This window comes from Neltuma alba, unplaced genomic scaffold (assembly GCF_004799145.2).
Source record: "Neltuma alba isolate B1F8T4 unplaced genomic scaffold, ASM479914v2 tig00013328_pilon, whole genome shotgun sequence".
NCBI lineage: Eukaryota > Viridiplantae > Streptophyta > Magnoliopsida > Fabales > Fabaceae > Neltuma > Neltuma alba.
This window is the reverse complement of record NW_021637602.1, coordinates 67,197-91,700: the sequence shown is the minus strand read 5'-3', so window position 1 is coordinate 91,700 and position 24,504 is coordinate 67,197. Positions and strand designations below refer to the sequence as shown.

The 24,504-nt window shown below is 33.4% G+C and overlaps 2 protein-coding genes across 4 annotated transcripts; both read left to right on the top strand.

Moving 5' to 3' along the window:
- Positions 1-1,896: 1,896 nt before the first annotated feature.
- LOC114736339 (protein NRT1/ PTR FAMILY 8.1-like) lies at positions 1,897-5,604 on the top strand. 3 transcript variants are annotated; one of them, XM_028924127.1, is made up of 5 exons: positions 1,897-1,929; positions 2,629-2,816; positions 2,898-3,115; positions 3,524-4,077; positions 4,520-5,604. In XM_028924127.1, exons 2-5 carry the CDS (start codon positions 2,711-2,713, stop codon positions 5,352-5,354), a joined length of 1,713 nt encoding a protein of 570 aa, XP_028779960.1. In that variant the 5' UTR covers positions 1,897-1,929; positions 2,629-2,710; the 3' UTR covers positions 5,355-5,604. The 3 variants fall into 3 exon arrangements, with proteins under 3 accessions (XP_028779960.1, XP_028779958.1, XP_028779959.1); XM_028924125.1 differs by lacking the exon at positions 1,897-1,929 and adding an exon at positions 2,095-2,177; XM_028924126.1 differs by lacking the exon at positions 1,897-1,929 and having other exon boundaries at positions 2,218-2,816.
- Positions 5,605-7,266: 1,662 nt separating this feature from the next.
- Positions 7,267-8,122, top strand: LOC114736321 (uncharacterized; the record flags this gene model as incomplete). Its single annotated transcript, XM_028924111.1, has 3 exons — positions 7,267-7,388; positions 7,683-7,724; positions 7,882-8,122. Coding segments are annotated over 3 exons (405 nt in total), but the record flags the coding sequence as incomplete, so codon positions are not given.
- Between the last annotated feature and the right edge of the window lie 16,382 nt (positions 8,123-24,504).

Sequence of the window (24,504 nt, the reverse complement as noted above, 5' to 3'; positions counted from 1 at the left end):
TCATTCATCATCAATCAAAAACCCCACAAGACGGTTTTCCCTTTTTATATACAACATATAGTTTGAACACAATTACTACTTGGAGCATAAAACACAAATCTACTCACAATACCACAGAAGCAAGTACTAAGGATTGGAAAGTGGTTACCTCTCGCCTGAGCAAGGAATAACAAACCAACAATGTGGCCCCGTGCACCACCACGACTCACAACCGGTCTACACAAGCACACAAACACACAACCATCATATATTAGCTTTCAAACTAATAATGTGGCCAAAACAACACTTGGGGACACAAAATTCCTACCTCCCATCAAAACTCTACCCAACTCAAAGGGTATAACTATCAAAACAACACTCCAAAGTCCTCAAAGTCTATTAAAACATCAAGTCTCCTTCCAAGCATCAATTAGAATTCAAACCTCAAGGACCCACTTTAGGAATTCAACCTCCAACATCTCATTTGAGCAATTAAAGTTCCAACAACAAATCTAAACCGATTAAACATCCAATTTAACCCTCTTTAACATAACCCAATTCACAAAACTCAAAATCAATCTCTACATTATCATCCTCAATCCCAAATCATCCATTTCCATAAACCCTAGCTCCAAAAACTCAAGATTCTTTAAATCCAAGAAAACTACACCGATTAAATACTTAAACTAACCCAAAGCAATCAATTAAACTCAAAACAATCGGTCAAAAACCTCAGTTTCATCACAACTTAGAAAATCCTAGGGTTCCACCAAAAATCCTCAGAGATTCCAATCAAGAAGATAGATTAGAGGTTAAAATCACTTACTTGAGGTAATGGATCCTTAGAAATGTCTTTCCCAAGCCTCAAAACCGAAACCTTAGCAGAGCTCCTCTCTCCTCCTTCAAATTTTCTTATTTTCGCACAACTGAACCCTCCAGCGATTATATAGAATCGCGACCTTTCGCCGCGGCGAACTAATCCCGAGAGGAATTACTCGCCTGAAAACCTGACTTCGTCGCGGCGAACCCCAATCTTCGCCGCGACGAAAGCTTCCCGAGAGGAAACTCTCGCTCGCCCAGAAAACATTCGCCGCGGCATACCCCTACCTTCGCCGCGGTGAAACCTTCCCGAAAGGGAAGCCTCGCTCACCTGAACAACTTCGCCGCGGCCAAACCTTTCCGAGAAGACACTCCCCTCTGAAACTCCCGGTGCGCCGCGGCGAACATACCTTGAGAGGGATACGTTCACCTATTCCTCCAACAAACCTCAAATTTAACCCAAACACCCAGATCAAGATTAAATCACTAATCTATCCTCAAAATCAACCCAAAAGAGGCTATTAAAACCCGATAAAAACTTAGGATGTTACAAAAAGAAGTAAGGTTAATTATTTTTGAACTAAATAAATAATTTATTTTTCAGAGTTAAATTTTAAAATATTAAAAATTAACGAATTTATTTGATAAAAAGTACTATTTTTTTTTTGTAATATTCTTTCTCTAAATGTATCTTCGTTTAACATTCAACTACCGGGTGTTAATAATTGATTTATTATTAAATACACCTTTTTAATAACGATAAAAAAGAAAATTATAATAAATACTTCAAAAGGTAGGTTGTTGTTTTTTTATCTCTGGCAAAAAAAAAAAGTTTGTTCTTTTTAATCAATAAAATATTTCGAAATTTTCTCATAAAAACGACTGAGAGATTATTTCGTATTGAATTGTAATAGATATAATAATAATAGTAGTAATAATAATTATAATACTACCACCACCACCTCCAGTCCTAATTATTAATTATTAATGGTGGCAAAAGTATGCGTTGCCCAGTGACGAAAATACTGGCACAGCACGTTGTTCCGTTTCTAAAGCCGAAAACGTTTACGCAAGCTGGAGACTGGCTGGGATCAAATGCGATTCTACTTTGAAGAATCTAATCCAAACAGGGTATCGTTTTCAAGATTCTTTGCATCTCTGACTCTCATTCCCACGGCCAAAAAAAGGTCGGCACTTTCATACTCTGCCTTTTTTTTTTTTTTTGAATAAATAAAAAAAAATCAGAACTTTTCCCGTATAAAGAGGCCAGGTTAGTGACAGAACACTCGCATGGGTTTAAGGGCCATTCTGGTTCTGGGTTCATCGTTATCAGTATCATCACCCCAAACTACGCGTTCTCCAGAACACTGTAGATTCTGGTATGAATAGCTAATTTATCATGTTGAGAAATGCATTTCTCTGATTATATATTCTGCTTGTGGGACCATTTCTGCTTGTGAAAACCATACCTTTCAGCGGATTCAAGTGGAAATTCTCTGAGATTTTGCTTCTTAATATCCTGATGTGCTTTTTAACTATTCTTGCTTCGGATCCTGTTAGAAGTTGTCTTGGGTTGTAAGAGTGATTTGCAATTAAATTTCAATTCTGAACTCCTGAAGGAGGTTAAGAATTGATACACAGCTAAACATGAGAAACAAATGGATTATTTTAGGTTTCGGCTAGAGTGGCTCCAGAGAAGTCATTTTTCTTTAAACAAGGACCACTTCGTTCTAGTCATTTCTAGTTTGGTCGCTTGATTTTCACCATATCATTGTATTTTTTAGAAGACTGGGTGAATAATTAATAATCTCCTTGCTTTTTCCTATATAGTATTTTGATTCCTGTGCGGCACGATTGCAAGTGAATACCTCATCTGCGCAAATTACCTGGTGCGTGCCAATTCTGAATAACAATGGCAGAAGATGAAGTTTATACAAAAGATGGAACTGTAGATTTCCGCGGAAATCCAGCAAATAAGAAGAAAACTGGGACCTGGAAGGCCTGTCCCTTTATTTTAGGTAACTATGGTGTGGTGTTATTGGAATGCAATATTTGATATTCTGAGATCCTTAAAGTTTTATGCTTCAATTAATTAACAGGAAATGAATGTTGTGAGAGATTGGCATACTATGGGATGAGCACAAATCTGGTGCTTTATTTTAAGAAGAGGCTGCATGAGCATAGTGCTACTGCTTCCAAGAACGTCTCAGATTGGAGTGGGACATGCTATATCACACCATTGATTGGAGCATTTTTGGCTGATGCCTATCTGGGGAGATATTGGACTATTGCTAGTTTCTCCATAATCTACGTTATTGTGAGTATGGTTTCTCCAGTACTGTACTTGATTACTTAAGCATAGGTTTGTCTCAAATATGGTTTTTCCATAATCTGGCGCTAATGCTTTGTCTCAAAGATGGTTTCTCCGCTGCTGCCAATTCGAGGTTGAAATTTTTAGCTTTGATATTGATCACTTAAGCATCACACATGCATATAACTAACTCAGGATGAAGAAAACTAACTATTGGCTTCTGTAATAAGGTTAATTACGTGTTCAAACTTGTAAAAAGTTAATAATAAAATGGGCGCATTTTCTCATATGAATATGTGGTAAGCAGAATTGTTTATGGGTTATGAATGGTACGATGCAGATATATATTTCATATTGATATTGATTCTATCTTCTTGCTTTAGACAGCTAAAAAAGATTCCCCTATGTACACAGGGAATGACACTCTTGACATTGTCTGCATCAGTCCCTGGCATAAAGCCAACCTGTCATGGTGAAGACAATTGTCATGCTACTGATGCACAGAGCGCAGTGTGCTTCGTAGCACTCTACCTCATAGCTCTTGGCACTGGTGGAATTAAACCTTGTGTGTCATCATATGGAGCAGATCAGTTTGATGACGCTGATGAGGTTGAGAAGGAACACAAGAGTTCTTTCTTCAATTGGTTCTATTTCTCAATTAATATTGGTGCTCTTATTGCTTCTTCTTTACTGGTTTGGGTGCAAGATAATGTGGGTTGGGGATGGGGTTTCGGAATTCCTGCAGTGACCATGGCAATAGCTGTGGTGAGTTTCTTTTCAGGAACTAGATTGTACCGAAACCAGAAGCCTGGAGGCAGCCCCCTCACGCGAATCTGTCAAGTCATTGCTGCATCCATAAGAAAGTACAAAGTACAAGTGCCTGAAGACAAGTCTCTTTTATATGAGATAGCAGATACAGAATCTGTTATCCAAGGAAGCCGCAAGCTTGATCACTCGAAAGGATTAAGGTAAACCAATCAAAATGAACTTTGTAATTGATTAGTGGGTTCATTATCAGGATTTCTAATAAGAGTATAATTAGTGGATTTTTTTTTTTAACAACTCAATGACACGTGATTATGTGCTGCCCTGCCAACAAAAAAAGAAAAAACTTCCATATATCTTATTTTTTGTTGGACAACATGAAAAACAAACCCAAGAGTCTTTACCTAAGTCTATCACTTGATTATTTAATGTTTTCTGTTTGTTGATTTGTAAAACATAGGGAAATAGTGATATAGTCAGCTTTCATGCCACCTCAGGTGCTGTTACTGAAATTTGGATGAGTATTGTCATTTGTTTTGTGTTAGCTTCATTGATAAAAAAAAAAAGTATTAAAGAACAGAATATGACTATCCAATGTGTTTCTTGGCTTACGTGGTATATATTCACTTTTGTTGGATGTCTCAGCTTCTTTGACAAAGCAGCTGTGCCAGAGCAATCAGATAGTGTGAAGAGCCCAGCAAACCCTTGGAGACTTTGCACTGTGACTCAAGTGGAAGAGCTGAAAGCTATCATAAGACTGCTTCCTGTATGGGCCACTGGTATCATCTTTGCTACTGTCTATGGTCAGATGAGCACCTTATTTGTGTTGCAAGGGGCAACAATGGATCCTCATTTTGGCAAATCCTCCTTTAAGATCCCACCAGCATCTCTTTCAATCTTTGACACCATTAGCGTAATCTTTTGGGTCCCAGTGTATGATCAGATTATTGTGCCAGTTGCTCGAAAGTTCACTGGACACAAAAGCGGAATAACTCAGCTTCAAAGAATGGGCATTGGCCTCTTCATATCCATATTTTCCATGCTCTCAGCCGGAGTTCTGGAGCTCGTAAGACTTAGAATGGTGAGACGCCACAATTACTATGAACTCAACCAGATTCCCCTGTCGATCTTCTGGCAGGTTCCCCAGTATTTTATCATAGGGTGTGCAGAAGTCTTCACATTCATTGGTCAGCTGGAGTTCTTCTATGAGCAAGCACCTGATGCCATGAGAAGCTTGTGTTCTGCTCTCTCATTGCTCACTGTCGCACTTGGACAATACCTGAGCTCGCTCCTAGTGACGATTGTCACGAATATCAGTACCAAAAATGGCAGTCCTGGATGGATACCTGACAATCTGAACTATGGTCATATCGACTATTTCTTCTGGTTATTGGCTGTGCTAAGTGTTCTGAATTTGGTAGCTTTCCTGCTGGTGGCAAGGTTGTATAAATATAAAAGACCGGTTGGTCCTCTTCGCTAAAAACTGGGTTAAAAGTGCAGAGGCAAATAAGTTTGGGAACAAAAGTCCTGCTTTAGTATAGGAATGATAGTGTCCATATGAATAAGATTCTCTGAGGATTTGTTCTGTTATTTCAGTGTTTAGAAGTATGGCTTTGTTTCATTTTCGCTTTGTTTCAGTGTTCTGTAAGGCTGAAACAAAATTATCCATCTGATTTGAGTACTGGAGTAACAAAATATCGTTGAAGCATCCTGCTCATGTTAGACCAAAATTAGGGTTGGTGTCAATATTGAATTATGTTCCTCTGTCCATTAGTATTTTATCCTCCAGTGCATGTGAGAAAGCTCATGCAAATTCATAGATTAGTTTTCAAAATGCTGCATGAATGGAACTGCGAGACTAACATTGAGTACGATATGTGTTATGATTTCTTTAAAAGTTTTTATCATAACTTTAGGCCCATTTGATTTTCTACAGCGGGAGAGATCGTATTGTAAAAGCATTTACTACCTCTGGTGCTAAGTATAAAATTTAGTCTATAATATAAATTGCATTACAAATCATATCTTATATTTAGAACTAGAGGTAGCGCATGATATCTTTTTGTGTTCCGAATATTTAGGATTAGAGGTAGTATATGATATCTTTTTGTGTTCGGATTGCTCCATAAGCATCATTTTTTATGGAAAAGTAAAATCACTTGCCACAGTTCAAATCATACAAAACGAAAAAAATAAATATTAATTTTTAAAGGGATAGATACAAACTAATTAAAGTGGTATATACAACTTTTCATATGTAAATAAGCCATTATGATATTAGGTTTTGTAAAACTAAAATAACAAATAGGGAAAATCACAAGTAAAGGCCTCCCAAATTACCAAAATTACGCAGAGGTCACCTGAATAAGTAAAATTACCATGAGAGATCCAGTCTCATATTGTAAATATAAAATCTTAGTGAAATGTCTGAAATGCTCTTAAGCCAAATGACAAGTTGACTATAAGAAATGATAAATTCATTTTAATGAATGACAATTTCAATAGATCAAATCACAATTTAGTTGAAAGTATGTCAAATGACAAGTTGACTATAAGAAATAATAAGTTTACTTTAGCAACAGACAACTTCAAGAAATCAAATCACAACTTAGCTAAGAGGCATTTCAGACATTTCGTTAAGATTTTATATTTGTAATATGAGATTGGGTCCTTTATAGTAATTTTACTTGTTCAGGAGACTTCTGTGTAATTTTGATAATTTGAAGGTCTTTATTTGTCATTTTTCCTAACAAATAACTTACCTTATCAGTTTATCATTATGTTAGAATAATTTCATTATTATGAATGGATTAGCGTTAATCAATGTCAAATTAACCACAAAAAATTTCCTATTCCTAATACTAAGCAATTTTTCATATTATATATTATAGCACTTTATTGAAATGCATTGAGTGTAATTGAATAGATCATATTAAATAAAAACTAATTTCAATGCAATCTTTGTAACAAAAATTTAAGTTGTCTTTGAAACAGTGCTAGCAGTACTATAGTTTTACAGTAACCCAAAATGTTTAAATCAACAAGTTATTTATTAGTATGACAATATTACCCCAGAAATTTGCATTCCGGCATTTCCTTGGCAATTCCCCTGGATGCAGGTATTTATTATTATTATTATTGCCTTTAATAATAATTGATTTAGAGAGTGTTCGAAGGAGTGATTTTAGTGTTTAAGAAAAATTTTGTCTTGATTTAATTAAAATTATTAAAAAAAAAACTGCTGTTAAGTAGTTGTTTTTTAACATTACTGCCTTCAAGGAGGTGCCACCTACCCAAATTGACGGTACTGAAGTGAAGACGGAGAAGGCGAAGGAATTGCTGCAGCCTGCAAGTCACCTCTGAGGAATCGCAATCCCTGTCACACCACCTTCCTCCTCTCACGCCTCACCCAACATTCTGTTTATGCCGGCAGTTCATCCTCGGAGGCATCCAAGTGGATCAAGTCGAACCCAGTCTCGTTGTTTGTACCTTCGAAGTCCCTCCCCGTCTCACTGTAACATGCCTCATCCTTCGATTCTTCCTTCATAGATTTCTGTTTTCTTATCCCTCTTTTTTTTCAAACTATTCTACTCTTTCATAATGCATTTCTCGCATTCATAATTTTTGCTGATTTACCACATTGGAAAATTATCATTCATTTGATTGTTAGACTCAGTTCAGTGGTTTTAGTTCTCAATAGGAGTGTTTAGGCTGGATTTGTGTTCTTTAGTGACTAATTGCTACTGTGGATATGCGCTAATTCGTGTTGTTCTCTGCAATTTTATTTGTTACTTTTGCTTCTTGGTAGGAAAAGTTGCCGATATAATGGGGAAATCATTCAGAATAATGAGTAATCTCCTAATCCTTAATGAATTTTGGCTGTAGGTACAAGTCTCTTATGGGACAGGAGTTACTGCTTTTGCAATTTTATTTTATTTTTTGGGTTCCCTGAAATTATTTTATGAAAATATTTGAGAATCTGAAACATATTGGGCTCGCTTCTACAGGACAGAACTGGGAAGTTGGCTAACGCCTAACGGTGCAATAGCTAACCTTGTAGATGAACTTGGAGGTGCTGTAGCTCATTTGGAAGGTCTCCCCTTGGATGTTTCTGTTGACATGTCCATTTCTTATCTCTCAAATGCCCATGTTAATGCAAGAATTTGCTGGAAACTTACTTTTGGTATATGTGCCTTTCAATTTGAGGTCAGGTTTTACTCTCTTTCTACCGTAGTTATGTTGTGCTAGTGAAACTGAAATTGGGGAGAGTATGCAAGAGGAGGAAGAGTAAGAGGCTTAAAGGGAAAATCTGTGAAAAGTTCTGTTTGGAAGTTTGATTTGAATTACAGGGGTAGTCACTAATGGCCTAAGCCTATAGCGAGATTGACCCGCAAAGGACCTGAATTGGAGTACCAGATGGGGGAAGAGTAGGATATTTAAATGTATCAAATTATGCAAAATTTCTTGGTACATGATAATTTTTCACCCCAACTTCACTCCTACCCAGCATACCCTATGCAGCTATGCTAGTCCCTAACTTTTTCAATCTGGATCCTTAACATTTATGCATTCCAGGAGAGAGATATATCAGAATGTAGCAGTGATGTAGGACAAGGGAAAAGAGGGAGAGGGAGAAGGAGAAGGAGGGGAATAGGAGAAGAACGGAGGAATTAATGAGCAAAAATGTCTGACAAATGAGGAAGCCCTAAGTTATTCATAAAGCCTAGATACAAATTATAGAATTAATAATTAATAGGTTAAACTAATGTAACTAAGATAAAATCCTAATTCAAAATAAAATAAAGAAAGTCTTGTATAAAATAAACCCTAAACTCTCTTATCCCTATCTTAAGCTTTCAATTTTCCATCAAGTGGTGTTTGGATCCTTATCTGATTTTCGTACCCATGATTTTGTTTCTATCACTCCCAATATACTACGTGTATTTACTAATGTAAATGTAGAAAAACCACATTGTTGTCAATCAAAAAAGAAAAAAAAAGCCAAAAGAAAAAGAAAAAAAGAAAAAGCACATTGTTTTTAGATTGTTTAAGTGATCCACCTGACGACTGTGAATGTTAACTTGTTCTACGTTTCCTGTATAGATATGCTATTAACTCTTTCTTTGATATTTCTGTCGGTAGGGATTTGTGCATCACTATGAGTTCTTGCTGTAATTGTTTGCTTTATCTTAGTCTTGGCTTTTTGCACCTACTCTGTTATGAGGTTTTAAGCCCTCATTTCTAGTCATTCCTTCTGCTACACGCACCGACAATTATTTTATTGATATGAATCTTCATGTGGAGGTTGCCAGACATAGTTTAGCGTGTTTTAATGTAGTGATCATATGCGTGCGTTAACTGTTGCACGATGAACTAGACATGACTTCTAGGCTCTTGGGACGGAAAGGAGGTTATTCTGGAACAGTAGTTCACTTAAAAAATAAAGCAACTGGAGAATTAATAGCAGAAGGTCGTCATTCACTATTCGGAAGACATGCGAGCAAAATGTAGTTCTCTTGTGGTCTGGTAAATGCATGTGTGTATATATATATATATTTTTTGACCTTTGATATGTTCTGAAAGAGTACATGGGGGGAGGCTTTTATACACTGAAGATAAAAGTTAGAAATTTTTCTCCCCGTGAATTATAGGTTTGTTTAGTTCCTTTGAGCATGAGCATATACTTAAATTATTGTAACCCACGCTTTATGGGGAGTTTGACACGAGCCCTGATATCTGTGGCTTATGAATAACACAAATTCTTTTAGATTTTGTATTGTATGTAGAGATATATTGTATCATTTTTTGTTGGCAAAGGAGAAAATCATCGTTGACAGCGCTGACATGAAAATCACAATCGGGCAAAAATTCACTTGACAGATGTGTACGACCTCAGCAGCAAGCAATTTTTTCTTCTCTACTTGGCTTTTGAAGAATTTCTTGGAAGTCCTAGGAATATTTGCAAGTTTTCTTCCAAGTAGTATTTTTTTCCCGGTGATATGTGTGTGTGTGTGTGTTTACATAATAATGCTAAGGACACTAAATAAATAAAACAGAAATAACGCAAAATATTTAGAGTGTTTTGTTTCCCCAGATCATAACTTCACAACATATCATCAAAGTATGAACAAATTAACGCGGACCTCACAAGATAATAAAAAATGAGTCATATTATTTTAATTTATTATAGTTTATAAATAAATAAATGATATCGTTTATTAGAATTTTTTATTATATGAGTAGAAGAATCCCTCCTCAAAATCATTTGAAAAAAAAATCCAATTCATGCATGGTACATCTTTTCTTGACCATGAATCTATATATGATACTACCTTCAGTCCTTATAATAAGATATTATTTGATTTTTATTTTGGTTCTAAATATAAGACCCTAACATACTTTGTTTATAATATTTATGTATTTTTTTTAGATAGTCCTTCTAACAATAATAGTTCTAGCTAATACATTTGATTAGCAAGGATAGTTTAGGAACAGAATATCTATTTATTACAAATAACTATCTTAACTTCTTTCCTTAATCTTCTTAAATTAGTCAACTAGCTTTTATAATTAGGACCAGAGGTAGTATGTCAAGATAAATACAACAACAACAACAAGCCCTATCCCACTAGGTGGGGTCGGTTACATGAATCACACGGTGCTATCGTGCTCTGTCAACAACCCAGTCCTTGGATATGTTGTTGACTAGGAGGTCTCGTTCAATGACCTCATTAAGTGTTCTTCTTGGTCTTTCTCTGTCCCTTTTATAGGACTCCATCTTGTCTGATCTACCTTTCTCACTAGGGTCTCCAATGGCCTTCTCTGCACATGTCCAAACCATCTTAAGTGATTTTCAATCATTTTCTCTTGGATAGGTGCCACTCTGACTCTTGTCATGATATTTTTATTTTGAATCCTATCTTTTTTTGTATGACTACACATTCATCTCAACATCCTTATTTCTGCTACCCTGACTTTGTGCTCTTGTTTTCCCTTTATTGCCTAATATTCATTACCGTACAACATAGCTGGTCTTATGACAATCTGATAAAATTTTCCTTTGAGCTTCTAAGGTACCTTCTTATCACAAATAACTCCGGTAGCTTTCCTCCACTTTAACCAGTCAGTTTGTATTCTACGAGAAACGTTTCCATCAATTTCCCCATCTTCGTGTATAATGGATCCTAGGTATTTAAACTTTGATACTTGAGGAATGATTTAATCTCCCATCGTCACCTCCAAATCCCCATTGCCTTGCTTCTCTCCAAAATCACAATGCATATATTTTGTTTTGTTCCTGCTCAAATAGAAACCTTTCGACTCCAAAGTCCTTCTCCATAACTCCAATCTAGTGTTAATCTCTTCTTTTGATTCCGCCATGAGATCTATGTCATTCGCGAAAAGCATAGAATTAGGGATTCTTTCTTGAATAGGTTCAGTTAGAATATCCAAAACAATGTTGAATAAGTATGGACTCAAAGAGGATCCCTGATGTAGGCCAATCTTAATAGGAAAGTTCTTTGTCTCACCTCCAGGTGTCCTTATACTGGTAGTTACCCCCTTATACATATCTTGTATGGCTTTGATATAAGCAACCCGTATACCTTTCTTTTCTAAAGCTGTCCACATTACTTCTCTTGGCACAAGATTATAAGTCTTTTCCAGGTCAATAAAACCCATATGTAAATCCCTTTTTTTACTCCTATATCTTTCCATTAACTCCCTTAGTAAATAGATTGCTTCTGATGTGGATCTCCCTGGCATAAATCCAAATTGGTTTTCTGAAATAGAAGTCTCCAGCCTCAACCTATATTCCATCATTTTTTCCCACAACTTTATTGTATGACTCATAAGTTTTATATCCCTTTGTAACTTGCACAGTTTTGAATGTCTTTTTTATTCTTGTAAACAAGAACTAAAATGCTTCTCCTCCAATCATCTGGCATATTCTTAGAGCGTAAAATTTCATTAAAAAGCTTGGTTAGCCACACCTCACCTTCATCGCCTAAACATTTCTAAACTTCAATAGAGATACTATCAGGCCTAACGGTTTTACCATTGTCCATTTTCTTGAGAGTTGTCTTAACATCTCCGATACGGATCTTGCGGTAAAAAGCTAAATTCTAATCATCTTCGTTAATTAGCAAGTCCTGTAAGTCTTGATCGCATAATTGCTTCCTTCATTAAATAACTTGTAAAAGTAAGCCTCCCATCTGTCCTTAATTTCACCATCAGTAACTAGTACTTTACCATCTTCATCCTTTATACACTTCACTTGGTTCACATCTCTCTTTTTCCTCTCCTTTTGCTTCGCAATCTTGTAAATATTTTTTTCTCCCGTCTTTGTTCCTAACTCTTGATAAAACCCCTCATAAGCTTTAATACGTGCTTCGCTCACTGTTCTCTTCGTCTCTTTCTTAGCCAACTGATACTTTTCCTAGTTTTCTATACTATTGCACAAATGTATGCCTTAAAACTATCTCTTTTTTGTTTGACTTTCTCTTGCACACTTTTATCTCACCACCAAGTCTCCTTATCTCTCTGACTAGGACCTTCAGATTCTCCTAAAATTGCTTCAGCTACCAAATGAATCCTTGTAGCTATCTCTTCCCACATTATATTTGTATTTCCCTGTGACTCTCAAATCCCTTCCTCCAAAAGGATCCTTTTGAATAACTCTCGCTTCTCACCCTTTAACTGCCACCACTTAACCCTGGGTTTTACCACTTGATGGTACTTTTGCCTGGTACTTTTAAAACGTACATCAAGGAAAAGTACTCTGTTGGGCAGTCACCCTATCTCTCAGGATCACTTTGTAATTAGTACACAGTCTTCTATCCGGATTCTTAACAAAAAAGAAATCAATATGTGATTTTGAGACACCACTCTTGTACTTGATTAAATGCTTCTCTCGCTTCTTAAAACAAGTGTTGACAATCTTGAGATTGTATGCAAGAGAAAAGTCAAGAATAGATTGTCCTCTACTATTAAGCTCCCCAAAACCAAAACCACCATGGGCCCTACTGAATTGTCGTGCTTCCTTATCGACATGTCCATTAAGATCCCCACTGATAAAATTTTTTTTTCCGAGTGGTATGCTTTGAACCAACCCCTCCATATCTTCCCAGAACTTATCTTTAAGGTGTGACTCTGTCCCAACCTGAGGTGCATAGGCACTAATGATATTGATAGTATCTTTTTTAATAATTACTCAAAAGATATTATTCTGTCCTCAAACCTTTTAACCTCTATAACGTTTTTGATAGTATGTCAAGATAAATATAAAGGCAGAATTAAAAAAAAATTTGAAAGATGAAAGAAGAGGTATTTCACCTAACAGAAATATAATAAGGGGGCATACTCTGAAAAAATTAATTTGTAACTAGTATATACCAATTTTAAATTTTCTATCCACTATCTTAGTAATTACAGTAGTATATGAAGATTTTAAAAAGGCCTTATTCCCCACAAAATAATAACAAACCTTATTATCATTTGTTTATAATGTTTTATCATAGATTTTATTGATTACATTAAAATATTTATTGAAAATATTTATTTTAGCTTACTCGCAAGTAAGTATTCTTTCATGGAAGCATCCTCATCACCACTTTTGCATAAAAATTATAAAAGATTATTTGGATTTTTTTTAATTTCATTAACATTACATTCATTTTTTTTTATTTTTATAACTCAGAAATTTCTTATATGAAAGTTATACAAACTTTCTTTAAATTTTTTCTTAAGTAAACATAATTTTTATATTCAAGACACATATAACATTTCTTCAACATTTATAATACATTGTAGAAGATCTCGCATCTAATTAAAATCATATATTTTTATTTTTAATAAAAGTTTGTGAAGATTTTAAAAATAAAATTTTGATTGTGACATTACTAAAGAATGTTTGTGTAACTCTTTTCCCCCTAATCTATGCAGGTTGTAAAAATCCAGTGGAAGTTTTGTTTAATTTAATGAAATTTAAAGTTTTAAAAATAGATTGTGCGAGAGGTAATGTGGAAGAGCATTTAGGTGGTTTACTTTGATTCTAAACAATTTAATATTTTAAAACTTGTATCTTAATTTTTGGTCTCTTTAAATAGTTTTAATTTTTATGATCCTACCTCATAAATATCATTCTCTCCAGGTATTTTTTTTATTTTTTCCGAAAAAAACCTGCAAACCATTCGTCATTTCAAATAATATCTGACACGACTCAAAATTATTAGTTATATTAATAATTATATGCCCGCAAAATATATTAATAAGTTGGCAAAAAATATTAATAATTATACGCTGATCAAGAGGCCCATGTAGGTCACGTTTGGTAGGAGGGATTGATTTTTGATGGAATGGAAATGGTGATAGAATTGGGAATGATAATGGTAATAGGATTGGGAATGAGACTTTTATTTTGTGTTTGGTTAGAGGTAACATGGGGAAGGAGTATATGCATTTATTTTATTTTATAATAAGATATATAAAATTAAAAGACTATAATACCCTTTGGTATTTTAGAACTTGGGACTTAACCTCATACACTCCTTTTTTAATAAAAAGAAGGCCGCATTGTCATATATATATTGTTTTAAAAATAAATATATTAAAATTTGCTTCATTTACAATAAAAATAAATTAAATATTTTGAAAATCAGAAATTTTCCACCGTATCCCAACAAATTTATATATAAAAAAGTAATAACAAATCAATACTTCTTTAAAATTTATCCCAAACAAATTATTAATAATTCCTTAAAATTATAATAAAAATTTATCACTAGGTCCTTAATATTATAATTTACTTAAAATTTAGTAATGCATTTTAAAATTAATAATATGTAAGATCAAAAGATAAAAAGCAAATGACAGTTCTTACTATAATTTTCTGTAATATTAGTTCAGATAAGTAAGATAATCTATATCTTACTTCAAATAGCCATCAAAATATTCCTATCTGAAACAAAATATTTCAAGTCTGTAACAAAATATTCCTATTTGAAACAAAATATTTCAAGTCTCTAACAAAATATTTCAAGTCTAACAAAATATTCCTATGTTTCTCATGAAAGGAATTCATGAAAATATCCCAACTTTAGTCACACAAATATCAAAATATTCATCAGCATATTCTTGGAAATATTATTTCATGGATCACATCAACTTTGCCCTCTTGAGGCATGGCAAAAAATCCAATCAAATATCATCTTGACATAAGTTGCAATATGTTCTTTGTGTGAAAGTCCTTCAACCTTCATAAGATCACCATAGAGTGACTCCTTCATTCCATCCAAATGTTTCTCACGTTCAGCCCTATCCAGACGCATTCCCAGATAATCACTTGCCTCCATCAAACCTTCAGAAAATGAACGAGCAAGTGTCTCAATACCTTTGAATAAGATGTCATCATGATCAGCTCTTGTGTGCTTTCGCTTTTTGGACGCCGAACTTGCATTAGATGAAATGTGCTCAGTTTGATTGTTGACATGTGAAGTGTCTTCCGGATGTGAAGTGTTGACATGTGATATATCCATATCAGCATTTGGGTTAGCCTCAAGCATTGAGTTGTCCAAACCAGTCTGATCTTGAAACTCCTTAAGGACATCTTCACATGTTTGAGCATCCTTACTGATTACCCTGTCCTTACCGAACATATCATGAAGCTCATCATAATAAGGGAAAGACTTGTTCCAGAACTTAGCTGCCTCCTTATGCACCTACAAGGATAACACAAGTAACAATCATTAATAAATAATTAAACAACCTGAAGCACAATTATGAAATGGGCTATAAGATAATTCCAGTTCTGGTCCCTCGTTGAGGTTTATCCATAATTTTCCAGCAGCAAAGAAACTGAACAAGGCTAATCAGTATTGGGATTCTGCACTCCGTAATATCAATAATGCTATTTTGTTTTTAGTCGTATGTCCTATTGTAGTGCCTAGAGTTCTAATGTTAGGTACTTCAATCATCATGCTAAAGTTTAGTTTATTTTTCAACAAATTAGATGGTTATCATGCAACTTATCAGAAATTTTGTACTAAAGTGTAGATGCATGTAAAACAGAAATTTGAAATCATGGCAGCAAATTACTTACATATGCCTGCAAACTTTTTATCAATCACAGCAGTAAACAGTAGCTATATATGTAAATTGCAGAAGTAAACATTTACCTTTACATACTCATCCAATACTGCCTTAGGAGTTGTCACATATTTTCTCTCAGTATTCCAACCAAATTCAGATAAATTGAGGAGGTCAAAAGAAAGGAATAGGAATACTGCACCAAGCCCTTTGCTCTTAAATGCGTCCTTTCATTACTTACCCTTCATTGTTACTCCCTGAGTATTAAAGCTACTCCCATATTCCCCCTCGTTGACAGATGCCATCATTAGATCCCACTCTGTTTTCTTCCCTTTTATATTCGCCCATAAATTCATTTTAAAAAAAAAGCACAACATATTTATTCTTATATTTCCTCCGTCACATCCTATAAGAACTCAAAGTGTATCAAATTGATGATTTTATCTTTTTTTTTTAAAATTGTCTCTCTTTAGTGTTTGATCCAGTTTTCTTTTATGTATCATCGGGATGTAGTTTTTTTTTTTTTAACATTTTAAACATGTATAAATTTGGAGTTCTTATTCATGAATTAATCCAAGAGATATTAAAAAAAATCTCTAATCTTGAACTAAACTCATCCTTCAACACATAATCATATACACAGATTAATTACTCTAATTAGAATATATACATGTAATATACATATATACCCAACAAAAAAGAACAAAAAAAAAAGTAAGTTGAGATTATATTGTCACTTTCTACTCAAAGTTTAAATGAACAATAATATTGTGAAACTCTAGTAATCCATTCAAAGAGTTCAAGACCCAAAGAGGACAAATTCAGATTCAATACACGACTAGCAGAAGTTAATATATGAGCAAGCACAACAACCTCATCATTGAGGAGGCCACTTGTCATCAAACTAGTTTTTCATAAGAGTGCTCATTCATCTTTGAGTATTAAACTTTTCTTCGTACAACAGTACCTACATTAGGTGCCCCATTTTAATTTATTTTCTTCAATTTATTTGGCCCCCTCTTAGATGGTGACCTCCTGTGACAAAATTGACCCATCCTAATTAATTTTTTTAGTTAATATTAACAGCTCAGGTAAAGTGATGATATAGTCCAATCTTTATCATAGCGCTTTTCAGAAATGGCCTGGACAATCACGATAAAAAAAGTCAGATAAACAGCAAGCTAGCTAGTAGGAGAGCAAATAAACGACCCTTAGATACATGCAACTAAGAAATGTTGCCAATGATTATCAAATGAGTCATCCAAGAAACACACAATTTTCAATTACATTATTAGAAAAAAGACATTTAACGATACAAAATAACGGCAGTTAAGAAGAAAAATGACGTAGAAAAAAAGGCAGTGGTATTTTTAAAAATAAGTGAATTGACGCTTCACTTTCTACAGTGGTTATTAAGAAAACCGCTTGGAAAGTGCTTTTAATGGCAGTTAAATAAAGAACTTCCGTTAAAAAGTTCTTTCCACGGCGGTTTTCTTAATAACCGTCATAGAAAATTTTAAAATAAACAGCAATAGGGTTCAGTTGTACTCATTTTCACAGTTTCATATCCATACGCTGTGGTCCCCCTCTGTCCCACAACCAACAAATTGCTATTACTAGCCATTCCCCCTCTTTCTCGCCTTTTAAACTCTTTTATTTTACTTGTGGTGTCTTACCGCCGTCCACCGCTGTTTCAACACCATCTTCTCGCATTTGAATAGTCTCTGCTGAGTGAGTATCCTCTTCTTTCATTCTTTTCAATTTTTCTTGATTTGTTAGATGTTTTGACCATAAAAATATGTTGTATTTTAAATGGGTTTGTTAGTTTTATATTATGGTTGTCTTGCATTGTTGATTGTTTGTTTTTTATGTGCTTGAGACGTTGATTGGTGGCATTTGGTGTGAGAAAACCTCAATTCCTTCTTATATATGGCATTAGAAAAATGTTTAAATGTTTGAAGTTCATTAGTTTTGAAGTTTTTGATTTTTTTAATAATTTTTTGATATTTATTTCGAATTTTTTGTAATAAACTTAAGAATTTAGTAATAAATAATCTGTTTAGTGTTTTGTAAATTTCTTTTTTCCATTATGAACTTTGATTGATGATAAAGTGTTGTTTAAAATTTCATTATAAATGGATATCATTTGTATCCCCATTTTGGATTCAGAAGTTTTATCTTTAAGAATATTTATTCATTGAATTGGTTTGAAATTGAATTTTTATTTTATTTTATTTGTTATATTTCTTCAAATTTATCCTGTTTTTAATTTGTTTATTATATTGTTAAGTTAGTTTGGTTGATTGATTGATATGTTTATTTTTAAATAATTTAGGATTTGTTATAGGAAAAATTAGAATGGGGAACCTATAGGGAATAATATTTTTATAAAAATTTACTTCTTTAAGTATGTGTTTTAATTTATTTTTACAAAAAGCTAAATTTTATATACAAACCTATTTTTATTTTTTTTCTATAACTTTAAATTAGAAACAAGTGTTTGAAAAGAAATTATATTAAATTAATTTAATATTTTTATAAAACTTTATGCATGTTGAAATATGTTATGATGAATAGTTTTAATTTTAATTAAAATAATTTTGTTTAACTATTTTACAGAACTTATAGATATTTGTTTGATTTTATATTTTTATTAATATTTTCGTTCATTCACTGTATATAACAATTTTTTTAGAAATTACTTAATCTAATTTTTAAAAGTAATTATATATTTTATTTTTTATTATAATATATTTAATAAGACAAACATGGTTGAGAAAAAAATAGAGTTAAAGAATTTGTCCTCATCTTATTGGTTGAAGAAAATTTTATTTTTGATTAAAAATTTTGAGTGCATTTTGTTTCTAATTTAGTGTTTGTATATTTAATTTTTTTATTTATGGTCCTTTTAAATAATTACAATTTTTTAGATTCTTTATAATAAATAACTTTTTCTTGGTCCTTCATTTTAATTTTCCCTTTGTTATATATTTAAGGGGAAATTCTATCAAATTTTTTATTTTTAAAAAAGAGACATTCTCTTTAATTTATGATTAAGTGTTAGTCAATTTTAATTTATTAACTAACATTTAATCATTTTATTATTTCAATATTTGAATTAAGGAGTTAACTAGAATTGAGCTTGACAACTATGCTCATTAACTCGATAGAAAAATAGATCATAGTTAGATGAAAGCTAAGAGAATTATCAAAGAATATGAGGATAGGGTTGAAAGGTTTTTTAAGTTTGCTCAGAGAAATACTTCTAGTAAAAGAGATGGATTGTATTATTGTCCTTGTGTCAAATGCTTAATGTCACATCCAGCATTATGATAATTAGAGATAAGAAATATTCTCAAATTATTGAGGATTCAAAATAATAAGGAAAAGTCAAAGGATTTTGGTGAAAAATAATTACAGTAATTTTTCAAACCAATTATAGGAAATTGACTAATTAAGAAAAATTGGTCAAATGTAAATAAGGAAAAATATTTTTGAGCCTTGGAAAATTAAGGAAAAATGAGGATAATATCTTTTGAGAGTTATATGAAATTATAAAGTTGGTTTTATGACCAAATTACCCTTAGAGAAATTATGAGAGAATTAAAGGGTGATTTAGGCTAATTAAGGGATTTTATTTGGAAAATTCCAAATAAATATTTTTAAGGGGAATAAAATTCCAAAAAATTCCTATGAGATCCTAAGGAATTATAAGGAATTATGGAATTAAATGGAGACCCTCAAGTGTCCAAGATTTTTCCAAATAATGATGAAAAATGGAAAAATCCCTAAAGAGAAGGAAATTAATTTTCTTTTTATTTAAATATTAGGAAATTAATTTTGAGACAAAGAGAAATTTGGGAAGATAATAATGAGGAGAATAAATTAAGGATCTGACAGAAAATAATTACAGAGTCTAAGCTACTGTAATTATAGAAAAGAAGTTAAACTCAGAGCCTAAAGTATACTGATAAAGCAAGATTGGTGTCTTGCAAATCCAAGGGATCCTAATGAGCCAAGTGTCAAGCTCTTGAAGGAGAAGATTTGAATTAGCCAAGTGTCATTCCATGAATGGAGAGGATTTTGACTTTAGTAAATAATTTCATTTGGAATTATGTTAATTAAGAGAAAGGAATCAAGACTTAGTAGGGTAATGACACTTGGATTATCATTAAAGAAGATGGTTGAGATATTTTGAGCCAATAATCAGCTCATTCCTCCCCCATTTTCAGATGTCCATTTCGTCCAAAAGAGAGAGCAAGAGAAAAGAGAGAGCTTGAGAGGAAACAAGAAGAAAAGGAGGCACCTTTGGTCATTCAAGCAAGCTTTCAAGGTAGATCTTGGTACTAGAGGTGTTCTTACTTTGTTTTCTTTCATTTTTATGGTTTAAAATCTGTCTCTTCCCTCTCTTGTGGCTGGCCTAACTGGTTGTTAAAAAAAGGGGAAAGGAGTTTTGATTATTACACTTGCTAAGACACAACAACACAAGCTAGATCCTAGTGTTTGCAAGTGAGTTTAAGTTGCTTTAAAGCATTTTTTCATGGTTGTTGTTGTGAGTGATCATTTTGGCCAAGAGGTAAACTGAACCCTAGGATGAGTTTTTCATTGTTTTAAGGCTTCCATGATGCTTAAAATGAGGAATGGTGTAGGGTAAACCAAAGGAAACAAGTGTTGGAAGCTTTAAAGCAAAGTTGTGATTTTTGGTTAAAAATCCCTAGTGGTTCGGTCAACATGAAACTGAAGGAGGCCATTTTATTTTGCTAGATCTGAGCATATATTTGAGTTCTACATGAAAAACCATGTAGGGTTAGGTCAAGGTGTGATTTTTACGGTTAAAGAGAACCAAATCCAAAAAGTAGTGAACTAAGGTTGAAGCTTTATGGTTCAAGAGTTGTTTTAATTTGTGTTCTTGCTTTTTCATGGTTGAAAAATGATTATGGCTGCCCTTTTTGTTGGATCACATGGTTAGGGTTTGATATTTGTCAAGAGAAAGAGGAGAAGGAAGAAAAGCTAAGACTTTTGGAGCAAGGTAGTAAGTTAAACCTAGCTACTACCACTAACTAGCATTGTTGATTATTGTATAGTTAATTACTATTATTGTGGTTGAGCTTTCTTGATTGTTATGTGGCTGCTCTTTATAGTATCTTGCTTTGGCCTTTGCGTGTTTGAGTTTGCCAAATGATAAGCATGTTAGTTCACCAATAGTAGCTAATATGATCATGCATAATAATGATGCTTGCTTGGTGTTATAGTTGGTTAATTTGCTACTGGGATTTTCAAAAATCTCATCCCCCAAAAATAATGTAATATTTTAGGGCTTGAATCCTCCAAGGAGAAGCTGCAGATTGAAGGCTAATTTGTGGGGTTTAGCCACAAAATTCGTGAGCTCATTTTGGTTATGTAAATATTAAACTAACAGTGTTGGAAGCACACTGACACTGACTAGTTCACGTGACTTTTTGATTATGTTCCGAATGCGTTAAATCCTGAAATTTGGTATGATGAAAGATAACGTCCTGAGCTTCAATTTGATAGCTAATACGTTAAAAATGGCCCATTATATGATTTATAATGATTTTTCAAAGTTAAAGGTCAGAATCTGGGAATCAGGGTTTTTTGGCAAATGGACAGTGTTGCTTTTCTAAAAAACCTGACACTTTCTCATAAGGAATTGGACAATGAAATTATTTTTCATTGAAATAGGACTTAAAGAGCTTTAATTAGAATTTTGAATCACCCCAATTGGATTTTTGTAGAATAATTTATGAATTTTTGAAGTTGGGCCAGAAAAACTGAATTTTTACCCGATGAACAGTAAAAATCCGAAAATTAGCGTTTTTATAGGAAAAAGTGAGCTCAAGACCATCCAATGTGATCTAAAATGATTTTGAAAGGAACCTAAGTCAACATAATAGTAAGGTGTGACACTTAAACAATAGTTGGTGGATTATTTTTGAGATAAAAGAGCATCTTATCTGTGATGAGATAAATTTGAGGTATACAAATTGGATATGGCATGAAAAAAATTAGAAAGACTATACTGTCGGGAAAGGAGAAGGTTGTGAATCAAGACTTTGGTGATATAATTTCGGATATGTTTTGTGACATAAGGTCTGAATCATCTACACAGTTCTCTCCACTTTTGAAACTTTGTGTAGTGATGCAAAGACGCCTTTATACCTAGGGTGTAAAGATGATTACACAATGTTGACAACCGTGTTGAAATTGATGAACTTGAGGGTAAGAAATGGTTGGACTGATGCTACTTTCACGGAATTACTTGAATTGCTGAGTGATATTCTTCTAAAAAGGAATTCACTTGCAAAACGAATGTATGAGGCAAAGAAAATTTTGTGTCCAATGGGTTTGGAATATGAGAAAATACATACGTGCCTTAAGGACTATATATTGACCAGAAATGAGTATGAAGGGTTGAATAAATGCCCTAAATATGGGACTTCAAAATGCAAAGTTAAGAAAGATAATGGTCATTATAACGAGACTTGTTACAAAGCCATTAATGAAGAAGGCGACAGGGAAGAAGGCGACAAAGAGCACATTATCAGATCTTATACTCCTGCTTCTTCCTGGTGACGTTGGGCTTATATATTCCAGTATGGCGGTTCTTCATTCCGTAGTGGCAAACATAGAGAAACCCCTTACTTTCAAGATGTTGTTGGGGATTGTGGGTTCAGATGTAACATATGACTTTATCATTGATAAGAAGGACCTCGTTCAGTTTCTCAACTTTGAGGAGCTGGATATAGTCTTCATGCAACTGGCCATTTTGTAAGTTAATATCATTTTCTTATTTCATGTTATAATTATACATGTCCTAATGTTTATTATTTGAACAACAGACACTTTACTCAAATCTGTTAGCATAGAGGATTTGAAGGAACATATGGCTTTATGTGTCTTCAAAGGGTGTAGAAAATAGTTAATACTGTGGAAGCAAGGTCGATCTACATGATGACCACAATGACTCATACGAGAAAGCAAATATATTTTGCACCTTATGTGAAAGGGTAAGTATATTATTTTATTTGAGATGCACAAGTTGTATGCATAGGATTATAATTAACATGGTTCTTATTTTGCAGTTATCATTGGACCCTAATTGTTTGTACCCCTTTCAATAACAGAGTCTACTGGTTCTATTTCCTCTGTGGAAGTCAAACCAAAGAAACCAGAGATGTTATCGACACGTTAGTTTATGTTTATATATTTATTACGTGTGAAGTTTATAAAAATATGCTCTAATATCATTTTTTAATTGTTGATAGGGCTTTTCATAGTTTCAATGTTGTGGCCAAGAAGCAAAATAGACAACCACCAACATGAATTCTCCCACAAGTATGTTGTTTTGAGCTAAATATATACCTTTAAATCTTTTTCAATAACTAAAGTTGCTATTTATAATCAAAGTCTAATATTCAATTTTATATTTTATTTTGTTAGTACCGTTGTCAACAAGGGAGTGTTGAATGTGGATATTATGTCATCAACTACGTGAATGACATCATTGAGACATGGGTGGCTCAAAAATTAGACGAGGTAAAGATAAGTTACATTGCATGTAATTCTTCTATTCTTTTCATATTTTTGATCAAGTTGGCTATGTTATTCTTGATTTACAAGTATTTCAAAATATTGCGCCATATCACATGGATGAAATCAACTTGATGAGGGACACTCTATCAATAACATTGCTACAGAATTTTGAAAATTTCAAATAGTTAGGTTATTCCTCACAAAATTCATTGTTAGATTTTTTTCTCTTATTTTCTCCCCATACATGTTTCTTAGTTTTATTCTACGGACAGAATTTAGCGAGCTCCCTTTCACTTGTTACTATTCTTTGTTTCATTGTTTCCCTTGTACTTTGCTTCTCTACTTTAATAAGCTTTGTGCCTATGTTAAAATAAATTTCAATGCTTGCTGTATGTATATATTAACTAACTAGTTGATTATTTGTTCACATGGTCATCTTGAAATTGTTCTGCATATTGTGCACTGCCTAGATTTTAAATTGTTTTGTAAATTGCAAGGAGGTAAAAAGAAATTCATGCAGATTTAAAAAAAATTTAAGTTTTTAGTGGTGGTTATTTATATAACTGACGTTAAAACAATTTATCATGATAGTTATTAATGAAATTGCCGTGTAAACTTGACTTTCCACGGTGATTTTATTAATAACCGCTGTGGAAAGTCAATTTTTTATGGTGGTTTGCAACCGCCATTTTTTATTTATCTTTCGACATCGATTATATCCACTTTGCCTCCAAAACTGTGGTGAAAATCCCTAAATAACCACTGTAGAAAGCCTTTTTTCTGGTAGTGTTACCAGTTCCACCATCTGTTAGTTCATCTATATATGTGTATATGATTCTCTCCTTTTCATATGGGGGAGTTTTGACTTGATGGTGGGTCTATGACTACATAACATACTAGTAATATATAGAGGCATTCTTAGGTAAGGTTCCGATACGTTCAATTTTAGTGGATAATTTGATGAACGCCCCTTTCTCTCTCTAACCTCATGT